This window comes from Entelurus aequoreus, linkage group LG27 (genome assembly GCF_033978785.1).
Source record: "Entelurus aequoreus isolate RoL-2023_Sb linkage group LG27, RoL_Eaeq_v1.1, whole genome shotgun sequence".
Taxonomy (NCBI): domain Eukaryota; kingdom Metazoa; phylum Chordata; class Actinopteri; order Syngnathiformes; family Syngnathidae; genus Entelurus; species Entelurus aequoreus.
Genome location: NC_084757.1, coordinates 11,290,277 through 11,304,799, shown reverse-complemented (window position 1 = coordinate 11,304,799; position 14,523 = coordinate 11,290,277). Strand labels below are relative to the sequence as shown.

At 36.2% G+C, this 14,523-nt stretch overlaps 1 protein-coding gene across 1 annotated transcript in view; it reads right to left on the bottom strand.

The window, feature by feature from the left end:
• The window catches only part of LOC133644214 (transcription factor 7-like 1-B), a 17,917-nt gene extending 8,221 nt beyond the window's left edge, over nt 1–9,696 (bottom strand). Inside the window, exons 1-4 of the mRNA XM_062038557.1 lie at nt 9,414–9,696; nt 8,978–9,343; nt 2,763–2,906; nt 2,586–2,647 (exon numbers count right to left, since the gene is read on the bottom strand). Coding sequence (XP_061894541.1) covers nt 2,586–2,647; nt 2,763–2,906; nt 8,978–9,094 — 323 coding nt within the window. The 5' untranslated portion in view covers nt 9,095–9,343; nt 9,414–9,696. The remainder of the gene's footprint in view (nt 1–2,585; nt 2,648–2,762; nt 2,907–8,977; nt 9,344–9,413) is intronic.
• Nucleotides 9,697–14,523: the final 4,827 nt, after the last annotated feature.

The window sequence follows — 14,523 nt, the reverse complement described above, 5'->3', positions numbered from 1 at the left end:
TCTTTATTTTCATGACTATTTACATTGTAGATTGTCGCTGAAGGCATCAAAACTATGAATGAACACATGAGGAGTTATGTACTTAACAAAAAAGGTGAAATAACTGAAAACATGTTTTATATACTAGTTTCTTCAAAATAGCCACCCTTTGCTCTGATTACTGCTTAGCACACTCTTGGCATTCCCTCCATGAGCTTCAAGAGGTAGTCACCTGAAATGGTTTTCACTTCACAGGTGTCATAGTGTATATATGTATACATATATATGTATATATATATACCGCATTTTTCGGATTATAAGTCACACCGGACAAAAATGCATAATAAAGAAGGAAAAAAACATATAAGTCGCACTAGAGTATAAGTCGCATTTTTGGGGAAATTTATTTGATAGTCCAAACTTTCTTTTTGCTGCTCGATTGCCGTTTTCTGCTGCATGTTTCACTACTTCCAGCTTGTAACCTGCAGTATATGACTTCCTTTTCGGTGCCATTTTTGTTCAGCCCTTCTCAGTTTTTATAAGTTACTGCCAATGTTAAAATTATCAATTTTCATGGGTACGGAAGTAGTAGCAGGTAGCATCTTTTTTTTCACAATGCACTTCTGCCATGACCCGCCCCCGCCAAATTTTTATTGGTTGACGTGTGTGTGTGTGTGTGTGTGTGTGTGTGTGTGTGTGTGTGTGTGTGTGTGTGTGTGTGTGTGTGTGTGTGTGTGTGTGACGATTGCTGATATACGTCTAGTCTCTTACGTGAACGAGATAAATAATATTATTTGATATTTTACGGTAATGTGTTAATAATTTCACACATAAATCGCTCCTGAGTACAAATCGCACCCCCGACCAAACTATGAAAAAAAACAGCGATTTATAATCCGAAAAATACGGTACATACATATATACACGTATATATGTATACCGTATTTTTCGGAGTATAAGCCGCACCGGCCGAAAATGCATAATAAATAAGGAAAAAAACATATATAAGTCGCACTGGAGTATAAGTCGTATTTTTTGGGGGAAATGTATTTGATAAAAGCCAACACCAAGAATAGACATTTGAAAGGCAATTTCAAATAAATAAAGAATAGTGAACAACAGGCTGAATAAGTGTACGTTATATGAGGCATAAATAACCAACTGAGAACGTGCCTGGTATGTTAACGTAACATATTATGGTAAGAGTCATTCAAATAACTATAACATATAGAACATGCTATACGTTTACCAAACAATCTGTCACTCCTAATCGCTAAATCCCATGAAATCTTATACGTCTAGTCTCTTACGTGAATGAGCTAAATAATATTATTTGATATTTTACGCTAATGTGTTAATCATTTCACACATAAGTCGCTCCTGAGTATAAGTCGCACCCCCGGCCAAACTATGAAAAAAACTGCGACTTATAGTCCGAAAAATATGGTATATACATATATATATATATATATAAATATATACGTATATATATACATACATATTTATATATATATACACACACTCATTATAACACGTGTTGTTTTTTTATACGGCTCGGTTAAATACTGATTCATGATTCAATTTTAGCCAAACTTCTTCTCCAAAAATGTGTCTCAGTTTTCACACAATATCTCCATTTTAGTTTTTAAAATTTTTTTTAACTGACTACAGCTGCAAAAAAAGCCACCAAATAAAGTTGTAGCCTACAGGATTATTATTATTATTATTATTGATTTACCAACCCCTCACTGTGCAAACGTTTTGCTTTACGAAGCGTGGATGGAATAGAAATATTCCATGTTTCTGTGTACAAGTGTTTAAGCCACCCATTTTGTGCCCGGCAACACGTCCATTTTGGGCGTGCTGATCAGTCGTTAGCTACCGTGCTAATTGCTACTTTGTGCGCTTTTTAACACGTTTTTAGCATTTTTAGCTATCTATCCCATCCATTTTCTACCGCAATTTCTTATTTTTTTTTGCTATTGGCCATAATGTTTTGTACTCAACAAATAGTTTTCATATAACACATAGAGACACTGAAAAAGGTGTGTTTTTGTCTGTGCTCTGGCGCCATATTTTGGACGAGTTCGCTCGCGTCTGTTTAGCGCCTTAAACCGGAAGCACAAGTGCCGTTCCGTCCTCTAGTTTTCCATAGACTTAGACAAACTTCATTGATCTACAAGGGAAATTTGTTCATAGTTTTTCTACTCGTATGGTTTCGTTAATCATCAGTCCAAGCAACATTTGTTATTTTTACAATGAAACTAAAACTATTCATACTTACTAAACCTTTACATACTTGATAGTAGTGTTTTTTTATGCATTTTTTTGTATTGTTTCAGTTTCACTAATTCTTCAGTAAATTCACCAAAACGTCACCGTGGAGTTATTGAGTCTGTTTAGCTGATTGAAGACTTAGCTTCTGCAGCTAGTGACTTCTGTTTTGTTTGATCAGCCGTTTTACTGCCGTGTTACTGACATTGTTTGGAAACAATTAAAGTACGTAAATAAACATTTACAGAATCTTTTTGGGTAAATAACTCATTTCACAACGTATGTATCTGCACTCTACATTACGGAAAATATGGTAATTCAGTGTTACTTACATGACTCCAACAGGATTTTGGCCCATGACCTCCGGCTGCATCGCCACAGGAACACAGCTGACCTGTTGACACATCGTTAAGTCGCCACATGTCCACCAGGTGTCAGCATTTCACTGATGACAAACTCCATTTTTAAGCTCCTTTACATGCATTTGTAGTTGTGAGTGAGGGTCTTACTGTCGGTGGAGGTGGCGGCAGCTGATTGACGGGCGCCATTGAGGGTCTCACTGTTTGTGGCGGAGGGACCAGATGACTGACGGGCGCCATCGGGGGTCTTACTGTTTGTGGCGGAGGGGCCAGATGACTGAAAGGCGCCATTATCTGAACGAGTGGAGGTTAGCACAAACAAACAGCAGCAATATATTAGTCTTATAAAACATTATATATACTATTTTACATTGCAGTTCTGTTTGGCCCCAGAGGGCCGCTTCTAACAGTGAATACTATTATTACACCATTTTTCACCCCATCCCCCACCCCCATACTTTGACTTTTCACTGTGCGACTGTTGGTGGAAAAGGTTTGGACACCCCCGAGTTATTAGTATCAAATTGTCAGCTTTTTTTCCCCTCAGAACATCATAAATCATCGCTCTTTTTTAAATATTCTTGCTGTTGTCCAACAATATGCACAAAACCGGAGCTGCGAGCCACACTTTGGACACCCCTTTGTTAAGATAGTGTTTTTTTTGGTCGGTCGGATGATTCTCAAGCTTAGAAAACATGCATTTTTTCTGTCAAAATTGAAAGAATTAATATTTTTTATTAAAATGGACGAGGTACTTTATTGATGCACATTGTGGAGTTTGACACAGGTGATGTAGGCCGATTGATTCTGGGTACAACTCTACTACTAAACATTCACATCGCCTTTTTAACGTTTGCCACATATTTAATCGTAGTACAGATCTTTATAAAATGAGGGCCACATCGCAGTTTTGTTTAGCGCCACAGGTGCGCTTCTAACAGTGAATACTATTATTACACCATTTTTCACCCCATCCCCCACCCCCATACTTTGACTTTTCACTGTGCAACTGTTGGTGGAAAAGGTTTGGACACCCCCGAGTTATTAGTATCAAATTGAGCTTTTTTCCCCTCAGAACATCATAAATCATCGCTCTTTTTTAAATATTCATACTGTTGTCCAACAATATGCACAAAACCGGAGCTGCGGGCAACACTTTGGACACCCCTGTGTTAAGATAGTGGGTTTTTTTGGTCGGTCGGATGATTCTCAAACTTAGAAAATATGCATTTTTTTCTGTCAAAATTGAAAGGATGAATATTTTTTATTAAAAAAGACAAAGTACTTTATTGATGCACATTGTGGAGTTTGACACAGGTGATGTAGGCCGATTGATTCTGGGTACAACTCTACTACTAAACATTCACATCGCCTTTTTAACGTTTGCCACATATTTAATCGTAGTACAGATCTTTATAAAATGAGGGCCACATCGCAGTTTTGTTTAGCGCCACAGGTGCGCTTCTAACAGTGAATACTATTATTACACCATTTTTCACCCCATCCCCCATACTTTGACTTTTCACTGTGCGACTGTTGGTGGAAAAGGTTTGGACACCCCCGAGTTATTAGTATCAAATTGTCAGCTTTTTTTCCCCTCAGAACATCATAAATCATCGCTCTTTTTTTAAATATTCATACTGTTGTCTAACAATATGCACAAAACCGGAGCTGCGGGCAACACTTTGGACACCCCTGTGTTAAGATAGTGGGGTTTTTTGGTCGGTCGGATGATTCTCAAACTTAGAAAACATGCATTTTTTCTGTCAAAATTGAAAGAATTGACATTTTTAATTACAATGGACGAGGTACTTTATTGATGCACATTGTCGAGTTTGACACAGGTGATGGAGGCCGATTGATTCTGGGTACAACTCTGCTACTAAACATTCACATCGCCTTTTTAACGTTTGCCACATATTTAATCGTAGTACAGATCTTTATAAAATGAGGGCCACATCGCAGTTTTGTTTAGCGCCACAGGTGCGCTTCTAACAGTGAATACTATTATTACACCATTTTTCACCCCATCCCCCATACTTTGACTTTTCACTGTGCGACTGTTGGTGGAAAAGGTTTGGACACCCCCGAGTTATTAGTATCAAATTGAGCTTTTTTCCCCTCAGAACATCATAAATCATCGCTCTTTTTTAAATATTGTTGCTGTTGTCCAACAATATGCACAAAACCGGAGCTGCGAGCCACACTTTGGACACCCCTGTGTTAAGATAGTGTTTTTTTTGGTCAATCGGACCATTCTCAAGCTTAGAAAACATGCATTTTTTTCTGTCAAAATTGAAAGAATTAATATTTTTAATTAAAATGGACGAGGTACTTTATTGATGCACATTGTGGAGTTTGACACAGGTGATGTAGGCCGATTGATTCTGGGTACAACTCTACTACTAAACATTCACATCGCCTTTTTAACGTTTGCCACATATTTAATCGTAGTACAGATCTTTATAAAATGAGGGCCACATCGCAGTTTTGTTTAGCGCCACAGGTGCGCTTCTAACAGTGAATACTATTATTACACCATTTTTCACCCCATCCCCCATACTTTGACTTTTCACTGTGCGACTGTTGGTGGAAAAGGTTTGGACACCCCCGAGTTATTAGTATCAAATTGAGCTTTTTTCCCCTCAGAACATCATAAATCATCGCTCTTTTTTTAAATATTCATACTGTTGTCCAACAATATGCACAAAACCGGAGTTACGGGCAACACTTTGGACACCCCTGTGTTAAGATAGTGGGTTTTTTTGGTCGGTCGGATGATTCTCAAACTTAGAAAACATGCATTTTTTTCTGTCAAAATTTAAAGAATGAATATTTTTAATTAAAAAAGATGAGGTACTTTATTGATGCACATTGTGGAGTTTGACACAGGTGATGTAGGCCGATTGATTCTGGGTACAACTCTACTACTAAACATTCACATCGCCTTTTTAACGTCTGCCACATATTTAATCGTAGTACAGATCTTTATAAAATGAGGGCCACATCGCAGTTTTGTTTAGCGCCACAGGTGCGCTTCTAACAGTGAATACTATTATTACACCATTTTTCACCCCATCCCCCACCCCCATACTTTGACTTTTCACTGTGCGACTGTTGGTGGAAAAGGTTTGGACACCCCCGAGTTATTAGTATCAAATTGTCAGCTTTTTTTCCCCTCAGAACGTCATAAATCATCGCTCTTTTTTAAATATTCATACTGTTGTCCAACAATATGCACAAAACCGGAGCTGCGAGCCACACTTTGGACACCCGTGTTAAGATAGTGGGTTTTTTTGGTCGGTCGGATGATTCTCAAGCTTAGAAAACATGCATTTTTTTCAGTCAAAATTGAAAAGATGAATTTTTTTTTTTTTAAAAGATGAGGTACCTTATTGATGCACATTGTGGAGTTTGACACAGGTGATGTAGGCCGATTGATTCTGGGTTCAACTCTACTACTAAACATTCACATCGCCTTTTTAACGTTTGCCACATATTTAATCGTAGTACAGATCTTTATAAAATGAGGGCCACATCGCAGTTTTGTTTAGCGCCACAGGTGCGCTTCTAACAGTGAATACTATTATTACACCATTTTTCACCCCACCCTCATACTTTGACTTTTCACTGTGCGACTGTTGGTGGAAAAGGTTTGGACACCCCCGAGTTATTAGTATCAAATTGTCAGCTTTTTTTCCCCTCAGAACGTCATAAATCATCGCTCTTTTTTAAATATTCATACTGTTGTCTAACAATGTGCACAAAACCGGAGCTGCGGGCAACACTTTGGACACCCCTGTGTTAAGATAGTGGGTTTTTTTGGTCGGTCGGATGATTCTCAAGCTTAGAAAACATGCATTTTTTTCAGTCAAAATTGAAAAGATGAATATTTTTTATTAAAAAAGATGAGGTACTTTATTGATGCACATTGTGGAGTTTGACACAGGTGATGTAGGCCGATTGATTCTGGGTACAACTCTACTACTAAACATTCACATCGCCTTTTTAACGTTTGCCACATATTTAATCGTAGTACAGATCTTTATAAAATGAGGGCCACATCGCAGTTTTGTTTAGCGCCACAGGTGCGCTTCTAACAGTGAATACTATTATTACACCATTTTTCACCCCACCCTCATGCTTTGACTTTTCACTGTGCGACTGTTGGTGGAAAAGGTTTGGACACCCCCGAGTTATTAGTATCAAATTGAGCTTTTTTCCCCTCAGAACATCATAAATCATCGCTCTTTTTTAAATATTCATACTGTTGTCCAACAATATGCACAAAACCAGAGCTGCGAGCCACACTTTGGACGCCCCTGTGTTAAGATAGTGTTTTTTTTGGTCGGTCGGATGATTCTCAAGCTTAGAAAAAATGCATTTTTTTCTGTCAAAATTTAAAGAATTAATATTTTTAATTTAAAAAGAGGAGGTACTTTATTGATGCACATTGTGGAGTTTGACACAGGTGATGTAGGCCGATTGATTCTGGGTACAACTCTGCTATTAAACATTCACATCGCCTTTTTAACGTTTGCCACATATTTAATCGTAGTACAGATCTTTATAAAATGAGGGCCACATCGCAGTTTTGTTTAGCGCCACAGGTGCGCTTCTAACAGTGAATACTATTATTACACCATTTTTCACCCCATCCCCCATACTTTGACTTTTCACTGTGCAACTGTTGGTGGAAAAGGTTTGGACACCCCCGAGTTATTAGTATCAAATTGTCAGCTTTTTTTCCCCTCAGAACATCATAAATCATCGCTCTTTTTTAAATATTCATACTGTTGTCTAACAATATGCACAAAACCAGAGCTGCGAGCCACACTTTGGACGCCCCTGTGTTAAGATAGTGTTTTTTTTGGTCGGTCGGATGATTCTCAAGCTTAGAAAACATGCATTTTTTTCTGTCAAAATTGAAAGGATGAATATTTTTTATTAAAAAAGACAAAGTACTTTATTGATGCACATTGTGGAGTTTGACACAGGTGATGTAGGCCGATTGATTCTGGGTACAACTCTACTACTAAACATTCACATCGCCTTTTTAACGTTTGCCACATATTTAATCGTAGTACAGATCTTTATAAAATGAGGGCCACATCGCAGTTTTGTTTAGCGCCACAGGTGCGCTTCTAACAGTGAATACTATTATTACACCATTTTTCACCCCATCCCCCATACTTTGACTTTTCACTGTGCGACTGTTGGTGGAAAAGGTTTGGACACCCCCGAGTTATTAGTATCAAATTGAGCTTTTTTCCCCTCAGAACATCATAAATCATCGCTCTTTTTTTAAATATTCATACTGTTGTCTAACAATATGCACAAAACCGGAGCTGCGGGCAACACTTTGGACGCCCCTGTGTTAAGATAGTGGGTTTTTTTGGTCGGTCGGATGATTCTCAAGCTTAGAAAACATGCATTTTTTTCTGTCAAAATTGAAAGGATGAATATTTTTAATTAAAATGGACGAGGTACTTTATTGATGCACATTGTGGAGTTTGACACAGGTGATGTAGGCTGATTGATTCTGGGTACAACTCTACTACTAAACATTCACATCGCCTTTTTAACGTTTGCCACATATTTAATCGTAGTACAGATCTTTATAAAATGAGGGCCACATCGCAGTTTTGTTTAGCGCCACAGGTGCGCTTCTAACAGTGAATACTATTATTACACCATTTTTCACCCCACCCCCATACTTTGACTTTTCACTGTGCGACTGTTGGTGGAAAAGGTTTGGACACCCCCGAGTTATTAGTATCAAATTGAGCTTTTTTCCCCTCAAAACATCATAAATCATCGCTCTTTTTTTAAATATTCATACTGTTGTCCAACAATATGCACAAAACCGGAGCTGCGGGCAACACTTTGGACACCCCTGTGTTAAGATAGTGGGTTTTTTTGGTCGGTCGGATGATTCTCAAACTTAGAAAACATGCATTTTTTCTGTCAAAATTGAAAGAATTGACATTTTTAATTAAAATGGACGAGGTACTTTATTGATGCACATTGTCGAGTTTGACACAGGTGATGGAGGCCGATTGATTCTGGGTACAACTCTACTATTGAACATTCACATCGCCTTTTTAACGTTTCCCACATATTTAATCAAAGTACATCCATACATCCATCCATTTTCTATCGATTGTCCCTTTCGGGGTCGCATATCTTTAAAAAAATGGATTACCCTTCAACTGTACAGGGAATCTTGAAAAAGACTTAAAAGTGAACAACTCGACAAATAAGCAGTGTAATAAGTGCTTACTTGACTATTAATACGATGTACGTTCCTAATAAAGACTTTGCATCGTTACTTTGACAAAACGTGCATGTTTGAACGAACGTACCTGTTCCCCGTGGTAGATGCAGTCTTCGAACCGACGATAAGAGTCAATTTCCGGCGAGATTTTGCGACCTAAGTCCTCGTCGATCAGTTCGAGGATCAAGTCCCAGTCTGGCTCCATGGCGGCAAATGTAGTTCGAGTTAGTTGAAATGATGTCCGACGAGGCTCGTCTTTCCACTGGTCTGGCGACAGATCGTGGGGGGAGGAGGGTTTTAACGGACACCCAAAAGTAACGGATTTATTTAGCCTTTGATACGTCACATAGACGTCACGTGATTGACTGGATTTTTTGATTTTCCAAACCGACTGATTTCGGAGCACGCCATTGGTTGGCCAGCAGGGGGCGGAGCTCGCACGTCGCAGGACGTTCTGGGGGAAACAAAACGATTTTAATTACGTAAGTACGTTGAAGAAAAAGTAGTAAACTGTGTTAACAAACCCATTTAGTATATTTCCATGTCGAAAGTCGAGTTAACTACAATGTTTGACACGCTGTTAGCGAGCTAACAAGCTAGCTTGTTCCTCATTTTGGCTGCTAGCTAACTCAACCAATAAGCTACTCCAAATGTGAAATAATGGTACAATTTTTAAAAACACACAATTTCTCCCACTTCCCACTTTTAGTTAAAGGCGAGTCATTATTGGATTAATTAGCGATTTGGTGTAATTTTCGCCGTCGCCACTCGATGTCACCGAGTCGCCATTTTGGGTTAACGATGCCCGTTGCCATATCGCGCCATCGTCATAAAAGTCATATTTGCTGAATAAATGGCGGCAATATGCTCATTAAATAACCTATATTTCACATGTTAGTGTTTCAAACCGGACTAAAAATACTTTTAATTATTCATTATTATTCTGTTATGAGAGTCGCAGGTGAGGTGAGTGAGTGGGCGAGAGAAAGTGAGGGAGAGCTTTGTGTATGGTTGACAGGCTGTGTGTGCAAAATGCCAATAAAAAGTGACAAGGGTTGCAACAAATCGTCATTCACCCTCGAGTCCGGAGCTGTAAAGACCCACTGCCGGATAAAGTGGAGGGTTTTACCCCCGAAAAATGTATTTCCTTCGCGGGAGCGCGCACCTGCTAAACCTGCATTTTTGGCTTGGTCCGTTCACAGTGGATTACTAGGTGTGACTTAGACAAACACTTTATCTTAGTGGTTATTGTAACGCTACGTGTTTGACATTATTTAAGATTTTAATCGTGTCCGGAAAATTACTGTTTGCCGTTCCTGTGGTATTAATGAGATTTAACGGACTGTTGTTGTGATAAAACCTATTTCTTGTTTGGAGGACATACAATTGTAACTGTTATTTCTTCCTGCACATAATAACTATTTATAAAGTGTTTGGATGTATTCATTTACGTAAAATGTTCATTAAATTTTAATATTCTCTGACAAAAAGTGATTCAACGTAATATTTTGATATTTACACATCGTATATTCTACTAGAATACCCTTATGAGCATTACATATGTCAACATCAAGTACCTACTGTACTGTTTACTTGTTGAAATACCCTTTACGAAGCTAAAATCTACCCAAACGGCCACTTTGTAGCTGCCAAAAATTGATTTCAAGTAATATTTTGATACTGACACATCTTATCTCTGCCTATTCTATTAAAATACCCTAATGAGCATTTAATATATCAAAATCAAGAACCTACTGTACTGTTTACTTCTTGAAAAACCCTTTGTAGAGCAAATATCTACCCATATAATTTACTATATATGTATATGTAATATATATAATATACATATCATGTATAAGCATGTATATATATATATATATATATATATATATATATATATATATATATATATATATATATATATATATATATATATATATATATATATATACATACATACATACATACATACATACATACATACATACATACATACATACATACATACATACATACATACATACATACATACATACATATATATATATATATATATAAGATATATATATATATATATATATATATATATATATATATATATATATATATATATATATATATATATATATATATATATATATATATATATATATATATATATATATATATATATATATAAATAAGATATATCTTGTATGTATTATATATTACTGTAACTTGTTCTTAAAAATAGTAGTTATTTTGTATGTGAAATTGATTGTTTGTGTGTATATATGTATACTGTATATATGTGTGTGTGTATATATATATATATATATATATATATATATATATATATATATATATATATATATATATATATATATATATATATACCGGTATATATATATATATATATATATATATATATATATATATATATATATATATATATATATATATATATATATATATATATATATAAAGAGAAAAAATATTGGTTGCTTTTTCAAATTGGTCAACTTACAACTAATATATATATATATATACAATTTAACCCTTCGCTGTGTTTTTTGCAATTTTGTTGAGTTTCGCTTGATTGTAAAATATGTAGATAAATATATTTGTATATATATACTAAGTTGGCCCTAGTGTGTGAATGTGAGTGTGAATGTTGTCTGTCTATCTGTGTTGGCCCTGTCATGAGGTGGCGACTTGTCCAGGGTGTACCCCGCCTTCCGCCCGAATGCAGCTGAGATAGGCTCCAGCACCCCCCGCAACCCCGAACGGGACAAGCGGTAGAAAATGGATGGATGGATGGATGGATATATATATATATATATATATATATATATATATATATATATATATATATATATATATATATATATATATATATATATATATATATATATCAAACTGTAAACAGTTGTAAGTTGACCAATTTGAAAAAACAAACAATATTTTTTCTCAGCACATATACTGGAGCTGTGTACCATTTGTCTGTCACAGAATGACATCACACTAAGACATTCAGTGACAGTTTTCCAGTGTTTATCAGTAATTTTTCTCTAGTTATTTCCAATTTTGGTACAGTAAAAACCTTTTAAACAAAGCGTTTGCTAGTGAAATTTTCTGAAATTTGTAGGTATATTCTTGCTATCGTTTTCATTTCCTGAATATATAATATTGTTTTTTAGAGAAATGCCTTGACATTTTGTTATTATTGTTAATATTGTCCGGAAACAATTTTTGGCAGCAGCAAAGTGGCCATTTGGGTTGTTTTTAGCTCTATACATGCTTATACATAATATGTATATTATATATATTATATTATATATACATATAAATTATATGGGTAGAGATTTGCTCTAAAAAGGGTATTTCAACAAGTAAACAGTACAGTAGGTACTTGATTTTGATATATGTAATGCCCATAAGCAGGGGCGCCGAAAAGGGGGGGTAAAGGAGACGGATTCTAGGGGCCCATGATGGAGGGGGGCCCAGAGAGGCCCCTAATGATGATGACATTATAATACAGGGGGCCCTGTAAAGATTCTTTTCATGGGGCCCAAAATCCCTAGCGGCGCCCCTGCCCATAAGGGTGTTCTAGTGGAATATGCAGAGATGAGATGTGTCAATATCAAAATATTACTTGAAATCAATTTTTAGCAGCAGCAAAGTGGTTGTTTGGGTATATTTTAGCTTTGTAAAAGGTATTTCAACAAAGAAAAAGAATAGTAGGTACTTGATTTTGATATATGTAATGCTCACAAGGGTACTCTAGTATGTGTCAGTATCAAAATATTACTTGAAATCAATTTTTGGAAGCAGCGAAGTGGTCGTTTGGGTAGATTTTAGCTTTGTAAAGGGTATTTCAACGAGTAAACAGTACAGTAGGTACTTGATGTTGATATATGTAATGCCCATAAGAGTATTCTAGTAAAATACGCGTGTGTAAATATCAAAATATTTCCTTGAATCACTTTCTGTCAGGCAATAATGACAATTTTACATAAATGAATACATTTAAACACTTTATACATATGTATTATGTGCAGGAAGAAATAAGTTACAATTGTATGTATCTTCCAAACAAAAAATAGTCCCATGTTGATGTGATGAAACCTAACAACAGTCCGTTAAATCTCATTAATACCACAGAAAAGGAAAACTGTCATTTCCCCGACACGATAACGTGTTGAATAATGTCAATCACGTAGCGTTACAATAACCACTAAGATAAAGTATTTGTTTTACACCTAGTAATCCACTGTGGACAGACCAAGGTTTAGCAAGCCGTGTGCGCTCCTGTGAAGGAAATCCTTTTTTGGCAGAGGCAGGAAAGGTGTAACACCTCTTAGGACCTCTTATGTAAGGGACACCTGTTAGGACAGCCTAACAAGTGTTTTATGCTAAACACATTTTTAACAGCTTTATTTCAAATATAAAACACTTAACACGAATAAGTCTTGTTATAATGTGGAGAGCACACCGTGGGCTTCACACTGATATCTGATTTGCTTTGTCCAAAGAAATAGAAAAGTTGTTCCCATAACGGCTACACCAGACCTAGGCAAATTAAGGCCACATGCGGCCCGTTAAGCTTTTCAATCTGGCCCGCCGGACATTCCCAAATAATGTTTTTATATCTTTAAGATGGAAACTGTAGCCGCCATTATGATGTGCAGTGATGTTTTCTAATGACTGTAAGTCTTGAACTATACAAAGTATTTCCAATGGTTGGAATCTGCGCTTTTGCATGATATACTAGTTACTATGGTAATCTAATTAGTTACTATGCTAATCAAAGTCACAGCAGCTCAGACGAGGCACCAAGCAGTGTGGGTGGGGAGCGTTTCCACAGAGTGTCAGTCTGAAATGCGGGTGTCAGGGACAGATATTTTTACAACAAAGTTCTAAAGCTTAGTGATATACCAGATATATCAGATTGTAGGTGGGGTATTTTTTTACCTTTCGCGTTCATATTTCGCTGTTTTTTGCATTTTTGTTTTGACGTTCACATGTCAATATTCAGTGTTTTATCCTTCATAGTTAATTTTGTAAATCCCACATTATTTATTTTTCTGTACATTCTGGGTGTCTCATTCTGTAAAAAAATTTAAAATTCCATTCCGTTTTTAGCATTCAATCAGACATTATTGTGAGGTTTGTATTAGTGTTCCTAAAAATAGATATACCGGCCCCCAGACACAATTTTTTTCTCAAAATGTGGCCCCCCGAGTCAAAATGATTGCCCAGGCCTGGGCTACACAGTACAAGTTATTTTTTATTTATTTTTTTATTGAACAATTGACAATACATACAATGTACAAACACATTAAGGCACTTTCAATTAGAGCTGGGCGATATGGCCGAAAACTATCTCGATGTAAATGTTTTATATTCGTCAATATAGATAATTATTAATATTTTTATGACTTATGGACAATATGGACAATGAGAAAAACATATGAATGTTAACATTTTTATTTCAAATATAACCTTCCTTTGGTTATAATCCCCTCAGCTACCCAGGCAGAAAGAAAGGGAAATGCCAACACAAACATTGAAAACACTCAATGTAAACAACATTCTAAAATAACAATAAACATTTACCAAAACCATCTTAAAATGAAGGTGCAAAAAATAAGG